Raw genomic sequence first — 14,660 nt, forward strand, 5'->3', positions numbered from 1 at the left:
TGCGAGCAAGAGGTTTTGCAGCGGACCTGAATTATTCTGCTTGCTATAGAAAACTCCAGCCAGAAGCCACCTAGCCTGAGCTTGCCTTTTATCCGTGCAACATGCAAGGCATCTGTTTGTGCTGTTTCTTCAAGAAGGGAACGCCTTGCGATCAGCCAGCCAACAGACGACACAACGTTAGGCCCGGCTAGCTCAGTCGGTAGAGCATGAGACTCTTAATCTCAGGGTCGTGGGTTTGAGCCCCACGTTGGGCGTGTAAGTTGTTTTTCTCTTTGGAGCTTTACATCGCAGCCCCAGGCCAAGTGACCTTTATTAAAATCCTGACCGAGGCGTCTCTTTGCATTTCTGTTGTAATTGTTGGATCCCAGGAAATAAGCTCTCCTGTGTAAACTGTTAGGCCTCCATTATTCACGTTATCCTTGTCGCTCGCTGTCAAACAGCCCTCTGATCCGTACTCCGCCATCCCACACTGCTCTCTTGTCCGTCTCTGTGGCGCTACCTGGATCAGGATCGTCGGTCTCTAAGGCTCTGTTCTCGTCCAATCGCTGATCCCGCTGTCCCTTGTGAGAATGGACGAGAGCCAATCACGTCGCTCGCTGTCCATTGTGAGAATGGACGAGAGCCAATCGCGTCGCTCGCTCTCCATTGTGAGAGAGCCAATCGCAAGCCACTCACCGCCGCTTATATTCATTATAGGGATATCCACACCATACTCTCGGGAAATTATCTGTGAAGTTATAACTGATCAAAGTAAGTAATAAATATACTTTCTTCTTCTTTTTACTATATTATTAACTGTCAATATATTCGTTAATTTTTTTCCCGTCACACAACATCGTTTTGTCGAGTGTCTCCTTTTAGTAATCGATAGTGATATAATGTTAAATTTGAATGCTATCCTTATTAAATGTATTTGAAGACTTTATTTTGTGATGTGTTATAAACTGTGGTTCGGTTTGAATGTCATTCGTTATATTAACATGGTTTTACTGTGGTAAAAGTGTTTAGTGTTTATAAACCGTGGTAACGTTATCACGAGTTGCATATTATCTAACATTTAAAACACAATTTAGTCAGCTTAAAGTTTGGTTTGAATGTCATTCGTTATATTAACATGGTTTTACTGTGGTAAAAGTGTTTGTGTTTATAAACTGGGGTCACGTTATCACGAGTTGCATATTATCTAACATTTAAAACACCATTTAGTCAGCTTAAAGTTCGGTTTGAATGTCATTCGTTATATTAACATGGTTTTACTGTGGTAAAAGTGTTTGTGTTTATAAACTGTGATCACGTTATCATGAGTTGCATGTAACCTAACATTTAAAACACCAGTTAGTCATCTTAAAGTTCGGTTTAAGTGTTATATTGACATGATTTTACTGTGGTAAAAGTGTTTGTGTTTATAAGCTCTAGTCACGTTATCACATGTTGCATGTAATCTAACATTTAAAACACCAAAAGTCAGCTTAAAATTCGGTTTGAATAAAAAACAGTGTTATAGTTGTAAATGTTGTCATTCCTTAACATGGTTTTACTATGGTAAACGTGCAGTAAGCATAATTTTGGTTGGTGGATTGATTTCTATTTGTATTAAACAGTTTTTACTTAGAATATAATGGTTAAACTGTGGTTAGTGAAACAAACCAAGGTTTGTGGTTACCATGGTTTAACTATAAATGTTTTTTTTGTAGTAAAACCATGGCTAATCATACATCATTTAGTTAGCTTGAATTTTTGTTTTTTTAATTAATTTGTTTGGCAACACTTTAGAATGGGTATTAACTATGACTTGTCCCTTAAAAAGCTTCTTGTTTAATGCTTTATTTAATAATAGTTAGTAAATTAGTTATTATGTTTAGGTATTTGGAAGGATAAAGAATGTAAAATAAGGTCATGCAGAATAGGACATTAATATGTGTTTAATAATTACTAATAAACAGTCAATATTCTAGTAATATGCATGCTAAAAAGCCACTAGTTAAAAACCCTAAAATAAAGCTTTGCCATTTTATAGCTGTCATCATTATAATTTAATAAAAAAAAGGTGTAGTTGTCCAGTACTTGCAAAAATACACTTGTTTGCTATTATTTCCATGTTATGTTCAGATGAGCACAAAGCCAAAGAGCCACAAGGCTATGGGAGATGGCGAGTGGATGGCCAGGTTGAGGGCTTTTGCCAGCTCTGGAGTTTGGCCATCTGGAGGAGGAAATCGACCTTCCCCAAGACAGCGGAAGTGGTATGACCTCTACCAGAAGGTAAAGCAAAGTTACCTGTATTTCAGTATTTATTATGTTGTATGCAGGTCACCTGAAAATGATGCAGAAAACATCAGTAATGATTCTTATATTTCAGATTGAGAAATGCCCCATGCAGGCCCATGGACAGACCACCCTCTTTGGAGGGTCCATGACCTGCAAGTGTGGTTTCCACACCACTAAGGTCATCTATTTCAAAATTACATTTAATGTCGCATCACATATCTGTTAAAATGCTGTTTCACAACACCTTATTCTATTCTGCTATTGTTTTAGCAGCCTGCCACTGCCGCTTCATCTCCTGCCGCACCTCCAGAGTCTAAGGCTTCATACACAGCAACCGGCACAGTTGCCCAACAGTCTGAAGCTTCAGACACGGCCCCTGCCCCACGGACCTTCCTGAGGCCCCCTCCAAGTTTGTCAATGGTGAATATTCTATCTGTAATTAATGTTTACTTAATTGTTTGTAGTTAAAATAATTCAGTGTAACTTAGTTACATTATGGAATTAACTTTGTTTCTCTTCTTAGTTCACTAAGTCACGGTTTGGTGGGTCCCATTCGGCTTTAATAAAGCCTAATTTAGTGGATTGAAGGAGCCCCAGCCCCTCTCCTCCACCCTCTTCAAGGACCCCTAGTCCTTCTCCTCCCAGCCCCTCTCCTCCATCCTCTGTGAGGACCGCCACCCCTTCTCCATCCACTATGAGGACCCCGAGCCCATTCTCTGTTAAGGCCCCCAGTCCTGCTCCACCCTCTGTGAGGGCCCCCAGTCCTGCTCCACCCTCTGTGAGGACCTCCAGTCCTGCTTCACCCTCTGTGAGGACCCCTCATCCTTCTCCACCCTCTGCGAGGACCCCCAGTCCTGCTCCACCCTCTGTGAGTACAGCCGCATCAATTTAAAAAAATTTAATATACACTATTTTCACAAGTAAGGTATACATTTTCAAAACTCCACACAGCTAGCTATTCTTTCAAAACCTAATCTAATGCTTTCATTCTAGTGAAACTAAACGAGAAGAGATCAAAAGTATGATAGTAAGAGTTTTATGAAAGGCAGATATTATGAATTAAACATTTACTGTAGATAAAATACTTATTTTGTGTAGTGAAAACGATACTTTGTGGTTTAGTGTATAAGTGTATTATTCCAACACAATTGAAAATACGCTGAATGCTTAGATAAAAGGGTGCACTTTTATTATCTGTGATTTGATTATAAACGTTTAAAAAAAATTACTAACTGCTTGTGAATATTCCACCAAAGCAATAAAAAACTAGTGGACAGGTTGTGGTGTATATTAGTGCAGCCTTTATTTATACATTAAACAAATTGTCTTCCAAACAGGAGGAGCCTGGAGGAGTCCAGCCAGCCCCTGCTGGGGCCCCAGCTTCATTCTGGTTGCCAGGTGAAATGAGCAAGACCATCCCTGTGCAGGACCAGCGGTGGATTGCAAACACCTTATTTCACTCTGGCAAGCTGCAGCCAGATTTGAAGGTGTGGTATGAGCCCCTTGTCCCAGCCCTTATTTACCACCAGACACCAACTCCTGACAGGTTCTTTACTCATCGGTTGATGGTGTGGATGCCCTACCACCTGTGGAAGGTGCGGGTGTCCTGCCCAGCTTGTGGCAAGAACCTGACAGGTTATGGTGTCCACAAGAGGGCTCGGAAGGTCCTGGACATTGATAGATATTACCTGATGGTAACAGAGACACTCAGGTGCACTGTGTGTTCTCTCAATTATCTGTCAACAAGTCAGACTGTCCGGGACCAGCTTGACCTGCCTCACCAGAAAATGTTCCGGCTGATCCTGACCCGAAAGTGAGTAAATCAGTGTAAAAAATATGTTGTTTGGGAAAACTGCCCTCGCAATTTAACTAATCACAGCAACAATGTGCATTTCAGGTATGCCTGTGACATCCGTGTCATTAGGCTGCTTCGGGACCGGACGCTGGGCAATAGTCCAGCTCGATTGGTGAAGCAGTTAAAGGAGAACCATGGGGAGGAATGGCTGAATCGGTTGGCACACTATGTTGGGGAGTGTGCTAACTTTGTGGATCGACCCAGCCTCTTTCCAGTGGTCTGCCAGGATCCTCCAGATCCCATCGACATCCCCACCAGTCGTTGGCTGCTGTCAGTGTACGGCAGGGACATCCTCTGCCGTATAGACCATATAAAGGCCAGCATCACATCGACTTTTGGCACCATCTTAAAGATGGATTCCACCAAAAAGGTAATAATTTTTTTCTCAAAACAGTAAGTTTGGATTAACAAGCAACTGAGAATTTTTACATGTTTACAGGTATACGTGAACTGTAATGTAAACATACAATTTCTGCAAACATAAATGTAACGTATAAATCCTAATGTTAATGTAATGTTTTGTGTGTGTGTGTATATACTGGAATATTGGCTTTTATTGAATTTGTACCTACTGACTGAATCTGTATTTAAGATGCTCAGTATACACAAACAAAACTTACATTCTTATATAGAATATGAAGCAGATAGTCAACAAAACAAATCCATGAAATTTGTGTCACGATCATCTCAGAACCGCCAGAAATAAGGGAGGCAACGAAAGCAAATGTAAATTTAAAAAATATTTATTAACAAAAATTAAGTTTACAACTCATAATAATTAACATTGAAAGCACTGCTATTAAGAAGTAAATAAATACTGAGTAAGTAATAATAAAGTAACAATATAGTAGTAAGTAAGTAATGCAAAATAATAAACATTCCAACATAACAAATAGGCCTGCTAACATAAAACCCAAAGCTAAACAAATACATAAAGCAGACAAATAATCACAACAGAGCAACCCAAAACTAATGAAAAGCCAGAGGGTAACATAAAGGGGCCAAATCAGAGAACCAAAAACTCATATATCCTACTCTGCAGGTATTTCACATGATGATTACCTCATAAGTCCGCCCCACAGCCAGCTAAGCAAAACAGACCGTCACAATTGTTTATAACAAGTATATATCCATGGTGAAAAAACCATATTAACATTTTGATCAGTGTTACACATGATCACAAAAATACCTTTTTGTCATCTATTTAAAGAGACAATAATTAGACTTTGAAGCATTAATTACATTTTCTGGTTTAGTTTAACATTTAACATTTGTGACAACTGCACTTAAAGTTCAGAGAATGCAAAGACTGTTTGGAAAAATTTGTCAAAGCAACTGAGAAAAGCTGTAATATTGTTTTCAGTGATAATATTACATCATGAATGTGTCATTACATTTTTAAATTTCAGATCACAAAGAAGCTGGCTGGCCATGGACGTGGGACAGCACTCTGGGTCTCCTCAATAGGGAACGAGTTTGGCCAGATAGTGACCAGTGTCCTGTCAGTGCAGGAGGGGCCAGGACTGGACAGGATGGTGGCTGGTGTCATCGAGAGGTATCGCCAGGCAGACCTCCACATACGGCTGGATATCTGGCACTTTATGAGAAGGCTGGCCGTGGGCTGCACCACCGATGCCCATCCCCTCTACCCCACCTTCATGGGATGCCTGTCTGCCTGCATCTTTGAGTGGGATGCTGGGGACCTCAGCCTGTTGCGGCAGGCAAAAAGACTGCAGCTGATGCAGGAGTGTGTGCCGGGTATTACTGATGTACTGGTGGACAGGAGCATCAGTAAAAAGGACCTCAGCCTTTACTGCCGCAGGAGGACGCGCGGTGGAGAGGCCACCATACGCCTCATTGAGAGGTTGCTGCAGGAGCTGGGAGGGGCAAATGGGAGGGACCTTATGGGTGTGCCACTCCTGGATGAGGTGCGCATGGAGCACATCTGGCGTGTGCAGAAACGCCATGTCAAGTGCATCCAGGACTTGCCAGGAGTGGCACTTTACACAGAGATGGGCACCACAAAAAAATCAGGGGTCATCCTGACCAGGTATCGGTGTGCCAGAGGGTCCACGTCCCTGGAGTCTTTTCATTGCCACCTGAACAGGTTCATTCCAGGTTGGTGTCTCACATGTATGATGTTTTAAATAATGATTGTTTTTTTCTATATTTTTAAATAATTTCTATGCATTATTCAGATTGAATGGTAAGTTATTTCTTATTGGTATAAACGTCTTGTTCTTCTTCTAGGAACCAGTGCTAATGCGCTGAATTTCCAGCTCTACCTCCTGGAGGGCCTGAACAGGTGGAATCAGGATCGAGGGAGTGCAGCAGTGACCAGCAAGCCAGCCTCTCTTCTCACCTACTCCGGGGATATGGCCCACTGCGTCAACACCAACAGCCTGAAGGTGTTTGGTCGGCCATTTGTGCCAACTTTCAGGCCCCCTGCCAAATATACTGGTATGTCTTACCCTTATCTGGCTGCATAATACTTTTTGGTTTGTGGGTTTTCAATGTTCTTACTAAACATTAAGTCTTTACTTTTATTAATCCCCCAAAAAAACAATAATATTGTGAAAATTCTTAAAATGATTTGTTTAAACAATTTTAATATGCTTTAAGGTATAATTTATTTCTGTGATGCAACGCTGAATTTTCACATCATTACTCCAGTCTTCAGAGTCACATGATTATTGTTACTAAATATTTCTATTTTAAGTAAATCCTGAAAAAGTATCACAGGATATAAAAAGCATCAAGCAGCACAACCATTTCCAACATTAATAAATCAGCACATTAGAATGATTTCTAAAGGATCATGTGACACTGAAGACTTGAGTAATGATGATGATAAATTCAGCTTTGCATCATAAAATAAATTAGATTTTAGAAGTATATTAAAATAGAAAAGTACTATTTTAAATATTACAATACAATTTTACAGTATTACTGTTCTTTTTTGTATTTTTGCAGGCTTGATGCACATAAAAGAATTCTTTCAAGAAAATTTAAAAATATTAATGTTTCCAAACTCTTTTTGTACAGGAGAGCTTCTTGGTGTTGACTACCTCCTGAGTCAGACTGGACAGCCCCTGGTAGTGGACCCTGACTCAGAAGAGACAGAGAACATGCTGGAGGATGTGGATGAAGAAGAGGCAGAAGAAGACGAGGGCTTCGGGGAAGACTAAACACATGATGTTACTGTGTCAAGTCTTACCGATGACCCAAGCTTCTCTGTCTCATCCCAATTTCTGCCCTCCTCTGAGTCTCTCTCCTCCACTAAGCCTGCTGTCCCCTCTGCCCAGCCTGCTGCCTCATTCACCATGGCTGCTGCCTCCTCCACTCAGCCTGCTAGCCCCTCTGCCCAGCCTGCTGCCTCCTACAACCAGACTGCTGGCCCCTCTGCCCAGCCTGCAGCCTCCTACACCCAGACTGCTGGCCCCTCTGCCCAATCTGTTGCCTCTTACACCATGGCTGCTGCCCTGGCTGCTTCCTCCTCCCAGACTGTTGCCCCAACCATGACTGCTGCCTCTTCCACCATGGTTGCTTCCTCTGCTGCCTCCTCCACCCAGCCTGCTGCCAATCTCCACGCCAAGTGCCTCGGCATCTTCAGAGGAGTCTGTGGTGTGTAAATACCTTATAACAAAATCAAAAATCATTGTGGTTATGTAACTGTAAATGTAAAACATGTAAATGTTAGGAAAAACCCATAGAAACTGACTGACCTGTATCTGAGATTTCCAAGAGTGTGAAGTTTAATGCTGGTCAACAAAAAGAAGGAATATGTATATATGTATTTGTGTATTGTCCCACTTCACTGTCTGTTTTTTTTTCAGTGTTTGGATAGCTCTGGTATGCCAGGCATGGACAGAGTCGACAGCCTGGTGGAGTATCTCATGGAGCTTAGAAACCAGCCCTTTCTGGCCCTCACCAACCAGCAGGTCAGGAGCATTCAACTTTCTCTACTTTCCATCTTTGCCCTGTCATGCATTAACATTTGCACATGTTTTGTTTTCTCATACGCTGTGTATCATATGCTCTTTCTGCTTAGGTGAGCAATATTGTTGCTCTTTGGCAGAACCTGCTGGAGTATGACAGGCAGAGGGTGGTGTTTGCTGCAAGATACCAGATCAAGCAGAACACAGGGAGGTACGAGACCTCCAAGAAAAGGCAGGAGTTCACTCCAGGGGTGGAGAGTGTAAAGAGGCAGGCACTCACCACCACTGCCCCACTTGCCCAGTGGCCAGATTGTTGTCGCCTGGTTGAGACAATTTTTATCAGGCTCTGTGCTATTTATAAGAGTCCCAGGAAGAAGGGGGATAGCACAAAGTCCAGATGGGACCTCATCCTGGAGGACTACAGGAATATCAGGCAGCGCATTCTGGACAGTGCCGCTGTTATGCAGCAGACCAACCTGCAGCTGGTGAACGTGAGCCACACCACCCTAGTTCAGTGGCACAACAAAAGGGTAGCTAAACATGACACTGCAGTATCAAAGCAAGGGCTGCAACTGCCTAGTAGGTTGTCTGTGGCGGCTGATCCTTTACTCCCTGCCCATGTGCGCCCCCCGTCTGCACCCCCCCAGTCCGGGCCGGCTCACCAGTACCACATGCCCAGCAGCACTGTGGGCCAGGCACAGGTGAAGAGAAAAAGGAGAATCCCTTCAGCCCCAGTGGTGTTGACAACGCCAGCTGAGCAACAACAAACCCGGCGGCAACTTTTCCCTGCTCCACCCCCTGGCCATCAATTGGTCATGGTGACGCCAATGGTCTCACAGGGACTCACAGGGCCTGTCCTGGTTGCTGCTCCACAGGCTCTCAGGGTCAGCCTTTCCTCTGCGCCTACTGCTGCTGCTCCGCCAGCTCGAAAAATGACCCGTCATGTGCCACACAACACATGCAAAAAATGCGGGCAGTTCAGAACAGCTGATACTGGGCATAGCCAGTACAAGGGGGTGATATACTGCCCCTCTGTAGAAACAGTTACAAAGGAGCAGTGGTTGGAGGAAATAAAAAAAAATAAAAACTCTTAGTGTGTATATAGTTCTTTTTCTTTTTTGCACTTGCAAAGACTTAATGATAGCCATGGACACTGTAAAAGGTTATCAATGTATATAGTTGACTGTTATTATGTTCTTTTGCACTTACAAAGAATGCACAAGAGCCACGGACACTGTGAAGTGTTATTAATGTGTATAGTTCACTGTTATTATGTTCTTTTGCACTTACAAAGAATGCACAAGAGCCACATACACTGTGAAGTGTTATTAATGTGTATAGTTCACTGTTATTATGGTCTTTTGCACTTACAAAGAATGCACAAGAGCCACATACACTGTGAAGTGTTATTAATGTGTATAGTTCACTGTTATTATGTTCTTTTGCACTTACAAAGAATGCACAAGAGCCACATACACTGTGAAGTGTTATTTATGTGTATAGTTCACTGTTATTATGGTCTTTTGCACTTACAAAGAATGCACAAGAGCCACATACACTGTGAAGTGTTATTAATGTGTATAGTTCACTGTTATTATGGTCTTTTGCACTTACAAAGAATGCACAAGAGCCACAGACACTATAAAGTGTTATTTATGTTTAAAGTTCACTGTTATTCTGTTCCTTTGCACTTACAAAGAATGCACAAGAGCCAGATACACTGTGAAGTGTTATTAATGTGTATAGTTCACTGTTATTATGTTCTTTTGCACTTACAAAGAATGCACAAGAGCCACGGACACTGTGAAGTGTTATGTGTATAGTTCACTGTTATTATGTTCTTTTGAACTTACAAAGAATGCACTAGAGCCACATACACTGTGAAGTGTTATTTATGTGTATAGTTCACTGTTATTCTGTTCCTTTGCACTTACAAAGAATGCACAAGAGCCACATACACTGTGAAGTGTTATTAATGTGTATAGTTCACTGTTATTCTATTCTTTTTCACTTACAAAGCATGCACAAGAGCCACAGACACTGTAAAGTGTTATTTATGTTTAAAGTTCACTGTTATTCTGTTCCTTTGCACTTACAAAGAATGCACAAGAGCCAGATACACTGTGAAGTGTTATTTATGTGTATAGTTCACTGTTATTCTGTTCCTTTGCACTTACAAAGAATGCACAAGAGCCAGATACACTGTGAAGTGTTATTAATGTGTAAAGTTCACTGTTATTCTATTCTTTTGCACTTACAAAGAATGCACAAGAGCCACAGACACTGTAAAGTGTTATACATGTTTAAAGTTCACTGTTATTCTGTTCCTTTGCACTTACAAAGAATGCACAAGAGCCAGATACACTGTGAAGTGTTATTAATGTGTAAAGTTCACTGTTATTCTATTCTTTTGCACTTACAATAAAATGCACAAGAGCCACATACACTGTGAAGTGTTATTTATGTGTATAGTTCACTGTTATTCTGTTCCTTTGCACTTACAAAACATGCACAAGAGCCACGGACACTGTAAATTTTAATTTATATGTATTGTTCTGTTGTCTGTTCTGTTGCACATGCAGAATAATGACTAAAATAATTAAAATGTGAATTGCTTGTGATTGACAATAAAAAGTTTGGACATGATTAAAAAACACTCTCCTTGTGTTTTGCTTTGCTATATTATCATTACAACCTTTTTCACAAGAGCCTAGAAGTTTTGAATGTCAAGATGCTTAAATAATAAATGGATAAATTGCATATTAATATAACTTGAAGCAGAAATATATTTAAAACTAAAAGTGCACAACTCAGAAATGTAAATATCCAGAATCAGTAATATGCAGTGTCGGCGCCAGAGAATACAGAATGAGCGGGCCTCCTGTTTTAGTAGGGGGGCACCTGGTTCATCTTATTATTTTATTAAGTGTGCTTGCAAAAGCACACTTATTGTTCTTCTTAAGTTTTATTATTCTTATTATTATTCCCGGGTAGATTTTTTGTGTCAGCTCTAGCGACCAGACCGTTTGACGCAGAGACACCGTTCAAACTTTAAAATGTTCGGGCAGTACCGTGCATTTTCACATACAGGTAGGAATTATATGATTCAGACATATTTTAATCCCTTTCTTTTATTTCAGTGATATATGGCACGACAAGTTTAATTCCTTTTTCATCAATGTAATACATTGTAAACGTATTAGTTTGTAAAGACGTCAGTTTCGCGTCCTCGCGTAGCAGTGATCGTTTGGCATTGGTATTTTAATGAATTACGAAATTTGTATTTTATTTTTAAATTGCTATCTTGTGTTTCTGGCGCATTCGCGGATTAATCACTCATTTGAGTCGTTTTCATTACAAAGTTTTGCAAATAAATGAGTCTTTTGAGTCGACTCTTCACAAAGCGAATGGGCCAAATGTTTTAAAGTGGTTTGCGAATCAGTTTGAATGAATTGTTCAGATCGCTTCAAACACGGAATCGTCCGAAGCTGTTTTACTCGTAACCTATGTAGAAACACGCAGAATATAACCAGTGTTGGGTTGACGTGGAAATGAATTTACCAATCTTTTAACTAAAAGCAAAACTTCACACATGTACCCGCCATTACATACGCGCGACCGCCGACCTGTTCGTCGTCAGACACAGTTAAACGCGTGCAACCTCCAGAAACACTGTAGCACAGATTGAAGAAAATACATCGATGATTGACGTCTGATTCGCTGTTTAATGTACTGTATGATGTAAGTGATTCTCACAAAACACACGTGACATGACAACGTAAGAAAACATGAGTTTTGTTTTAGTGTAAACTGTCAATGTCCTCAGACCATCTTAGGAGATTCCAACTTCATACATATACAAAACTGTCAGTTTACTTGTCTGATATTTCAGCTAGTTACAAGCTACATCAACATTGAGACTAAAGTTAATTTGTTAATTTGAAATGCTTGTCTATTCTGTGCTTGTATTCTTTTTCTGTACTGTTGGTGTATGTTGCAGTTTTACACATACTGTAGAAGTGCCCTTCATAAGTGTTTGTTGTGGAGTCAAGAAATGTCTAAACATTAAAAGATGAACATGAGACAAAAGTACAGAATCTGTCACATTATTTTTTTTAATGGGCACTGAGCTGTGTCCTGATTGTTTACACATGAAAAGCATAAAATATGTAGGATCAGTTTGATTCACTTATGTGCATTTGTGTACAATACACATAAGTCAGCATTTAATGCTGTTGTTCTTTGTTGTTAAAGCATGTATGTGTTGAAACATAAACAAAGGTTAATAAAATGTGACATTCTAAACTTCTGGCATACTGATATTTATCTTACCAATTTCTGGTCTCCACATCAAACAGAAAAAGCTTGTCTTTATTGTTCTGATACTTATGGAGGGCACTGCGTGTGTGTGCGTGCGTGTGTGCGTGTGTGTGTGTGCGTGTGTGTGTGCATGTGTGCGTGCGTGTGCGTGTGCATGTGTGCGTGTGTGTGCGTGTGTGTGTGTGTGTGTGTGTGTGTGTGTGTGTGTGTGTGTGTGTGTGTGTGTGTGCGTGTGTGTGTGCGTGTGTGTGCATATATCTAGATTTATTTTTTCATGAGTAACTAGTAACTCGCTACTTGAGTATTATTTTCATTGCATACTTTTTACTTCTACTTGAGTAATTATTTATTTAGTTACTTTTACTTTAACTTCAGTAAAGTTTTTGGCTACTCTTTCCACCTCTGTTAAAATCTTCATGAATCTAGGCTGAGTTTGCCACGTTGAAGCCTAAATAATCAGACAGATAGTAAGTTAATCGCCCATCGCTCACAGCCCAGCACCTGCATCACTGCATGCGTATCGCGCTGACAAACATACACCTGATTTTACTGCCCTGACGAAATCTAAAAGTATAATTTCTCTTATTAGAAGCTAGCCTAATGTTTGCCAGCTATTAAAATGGCGGTTATAGTTTAAATAGAGGTCGTGAAATAATTAGCATTGACAAAAAACTGCATAAAACAATGTTATATTCCATTTTATAAACTTTTGGTTATGTGTACTTAAGTGAGTAAATAAGTTAACCGCAAAAACTAAATGTGCGTCGACGCCGCCAAAACAGGAAGTAGTTTATCTCAGGAACGCTTTCACGTATTGAAACCAAACTTTGTACATGAACTTGGGACTCCAATGTGAGGATGCACAAACTAAATCGGCGGCACCAGAGCAAGCACACTTTTGCAGTTCGTCCCGAAATGCATTTTCTAGTTATTATTATTATTATTATTACTACATGGCACTGTAAAATGCTTGGTACTGATTGGCCAGTCGCAACATTCAAAGGTATTTTATTCCTTGAACAACCGCCTGAAACACAGCCTCAGGGTACTGCGAGCGAGTCACGTTAACAGGGACAGTTTAATACCTACGAATTAATACAGAATAAATATGCATAATTAATAATGTATATGAGATTGTATTTACAATGATTAAACCGAATGTTTGTCTTTTGACTTTTAACTTGTTTTAACGCGTCTGGAAACGTTTTGCCAGAAGGTTTGTATTTCTTAAAAATAAGCTAATAAAAGACACCAAATCAAAATGTTATGTCTATTATATATTTACTCATATAGCAACTAGCCGTGAAATTAGCGGGATTGTTACAGCCAGCCAAGTTGTTGTCGCAAATAAATCCCTATAGTAAAAGCATAACTTATAATGACGTTAAAGTGCAAGACTGGATAACTCACGCAAATCATAAAGACCAGTACATAACCAAATAACAGCAAAAGAAAACAATGTTACTGACATATCTAACACCAGAATGAACTATGCGTTTACCTTCAGAAGAGCTGCAGGCGACGAGAGGACTTTTTAAAACTTTTTAAGAAGATCCTTTTATTTGTCGCGAAATTTCTTCGTCTTGCTCAAAAGCCAAGACTTACAAGTATACATTATTTAGACAGAAAATGAGTTCTCACGCATGGTGATTGAGCCCCCGAACGTGACAGTAACTTTCAGTGCAGACAAAACACTGGGAAAGCACAAGAATTTGTGTTGTTCAAATGTAGTGGCTGCGTGTATGTACTGGCTGACTATGTTAGCATTGCATTGTGGGTTAGTATTTTAATTATTATTTTTTATTAATTATACTCCGAATTTTAATCAGTATTCATTGTATAACCAAATGTATTTGCAGCACATTTTTTTAATTATTAAGTTCATTGTTATTTTGAGAAGTAAGGGGGCACAGTGACTCAAGTGGCCGGGCCATGCCCCCTAGAGCCCGCTCGTGGCGCCGACACTGGTAATATGTCATTAAAACAATGTTTATTTACATTTCAAAATGGCATAGCAGAAATGATTTCAATAATATGGACACTATTTATGTGATTTTTACTGACAAAACACAAATTTACATCATTAAGTAAAAAAAACTTTTTGGGCAGCAGTGGGATTCGAACCGGCAACCTTGTGATCAACCTAGAAACATAGAAAGCAACATAGAAAACTGAAAAAAAGTTTTTAAAATTATTTATTGTAGACGCAGACATTCAAAAACATAACTGTTGGAGGAGAAAGTCGTAAAAAATCCCTTTTTCTTCTTTTTTCCCTTTTTTCC

General features: G+C 40.1%; 1 protein-coding gene and 1 non-coding gene across 3 annotated transcripts; both read left to right on the forward strand.

Moving 5' to 3' along the window:
* The first annotated feature begins 181 nt into the window (after positions 1–181).
* On the forward strand, positions 182–254 carry trnak-cuu (transfer RNA lysine (anticodon CUU)). The gene has a single exon. It is a non-coding gene; the product is annotated as a tRNA-Lys (tRNA).
* Positions 255–489: 235 nt separating this feature from the next.
* LOC129437613 (uncharacterized) lies at positions 490–8,308 on the forward strand. Of its 2 annotated transcripts, none has more exons than XM_073863055.1 (12): positions 490–750; positions 2,110–2,259; positions 2,357–2,443; positions 2,536–2,685; positions 2,789–3,133; positions 3,603–4,078; positions 4,163–4,490; positions 5,530–6,238; positions 6,371–6,580; positions 7,166–7,744; positions 7,957–8,061; positions 8,172–8,308. In XM_073863055.1, exons 5-10 carry the CDS (start codon positions 2,960–2,962, stop codon positions 7,306–7,308), a joined length of 2,040 nt encoding a protein of 679 aa, XP_073719156.1. In that variant the 5' UTR covers positions 490–750; positions 2,110–2,259; positions 2,357–2,443; positions 2,536–2,685; positions 2,789–2,959; the 3' UTR covers positions 7,309–7,744; positions 7,957–8,061; positions 8,172–8,308. The 2 variants fall into 2 exon arrangements, with proteins under 2 accessions (XP_073719156.1, XP_073719157.1); XM_073863056.1 differs by having other exon boundaries at positions 2,539–2,685.
* The last annotated feature ends 6,352 nt before the right edge of the window (positions 8,309–14,660 follow it).

Source organism: Misgurnus anguillicaudatus, chromosome 24, assembly GCF_027580225.2.
Source record: "Misgurnus anguillicaudatus chromosome 24, ASM2758022v2, whole genome shotgun sequence".
Classification (NCBI taxonomy): domain Eukaryota; kingdom Metazoa; phylum Chordata; class Actinopteri; order Cypriniformes; family Cobitidae; genus Misgurnus; species Misgurnus anguillicaudatus.

What these genes read in the sequence shown, in the direction of transcription:
- LOC129437613 (XM_073863055.1), top strand. Translation starts at nt 2,960, where the DNA reads ATGAGGACCCCGAGCCCATTCTCTGTTAAGGCCCCCAGTCCTGCTCCA. An exon ending in CCAGTCCTGCTCCACCCTCT is followed by an intron (nt 3,134 to 3,602) that starts GTGAGTACAGCC and finishes TCTTCCAAACAG; the next exon opens with GAGGAGCCTGGAGGAGTCCA. An exon ending in AGATGGATTCCACCAAAAAG is followed by an intron (nt 4,491 to 5,529) that starts GTAATAATTTTT and finishes TTTAAATTTCAG; the next exon opens with ATCACAAAGAAGCTGGCTGG.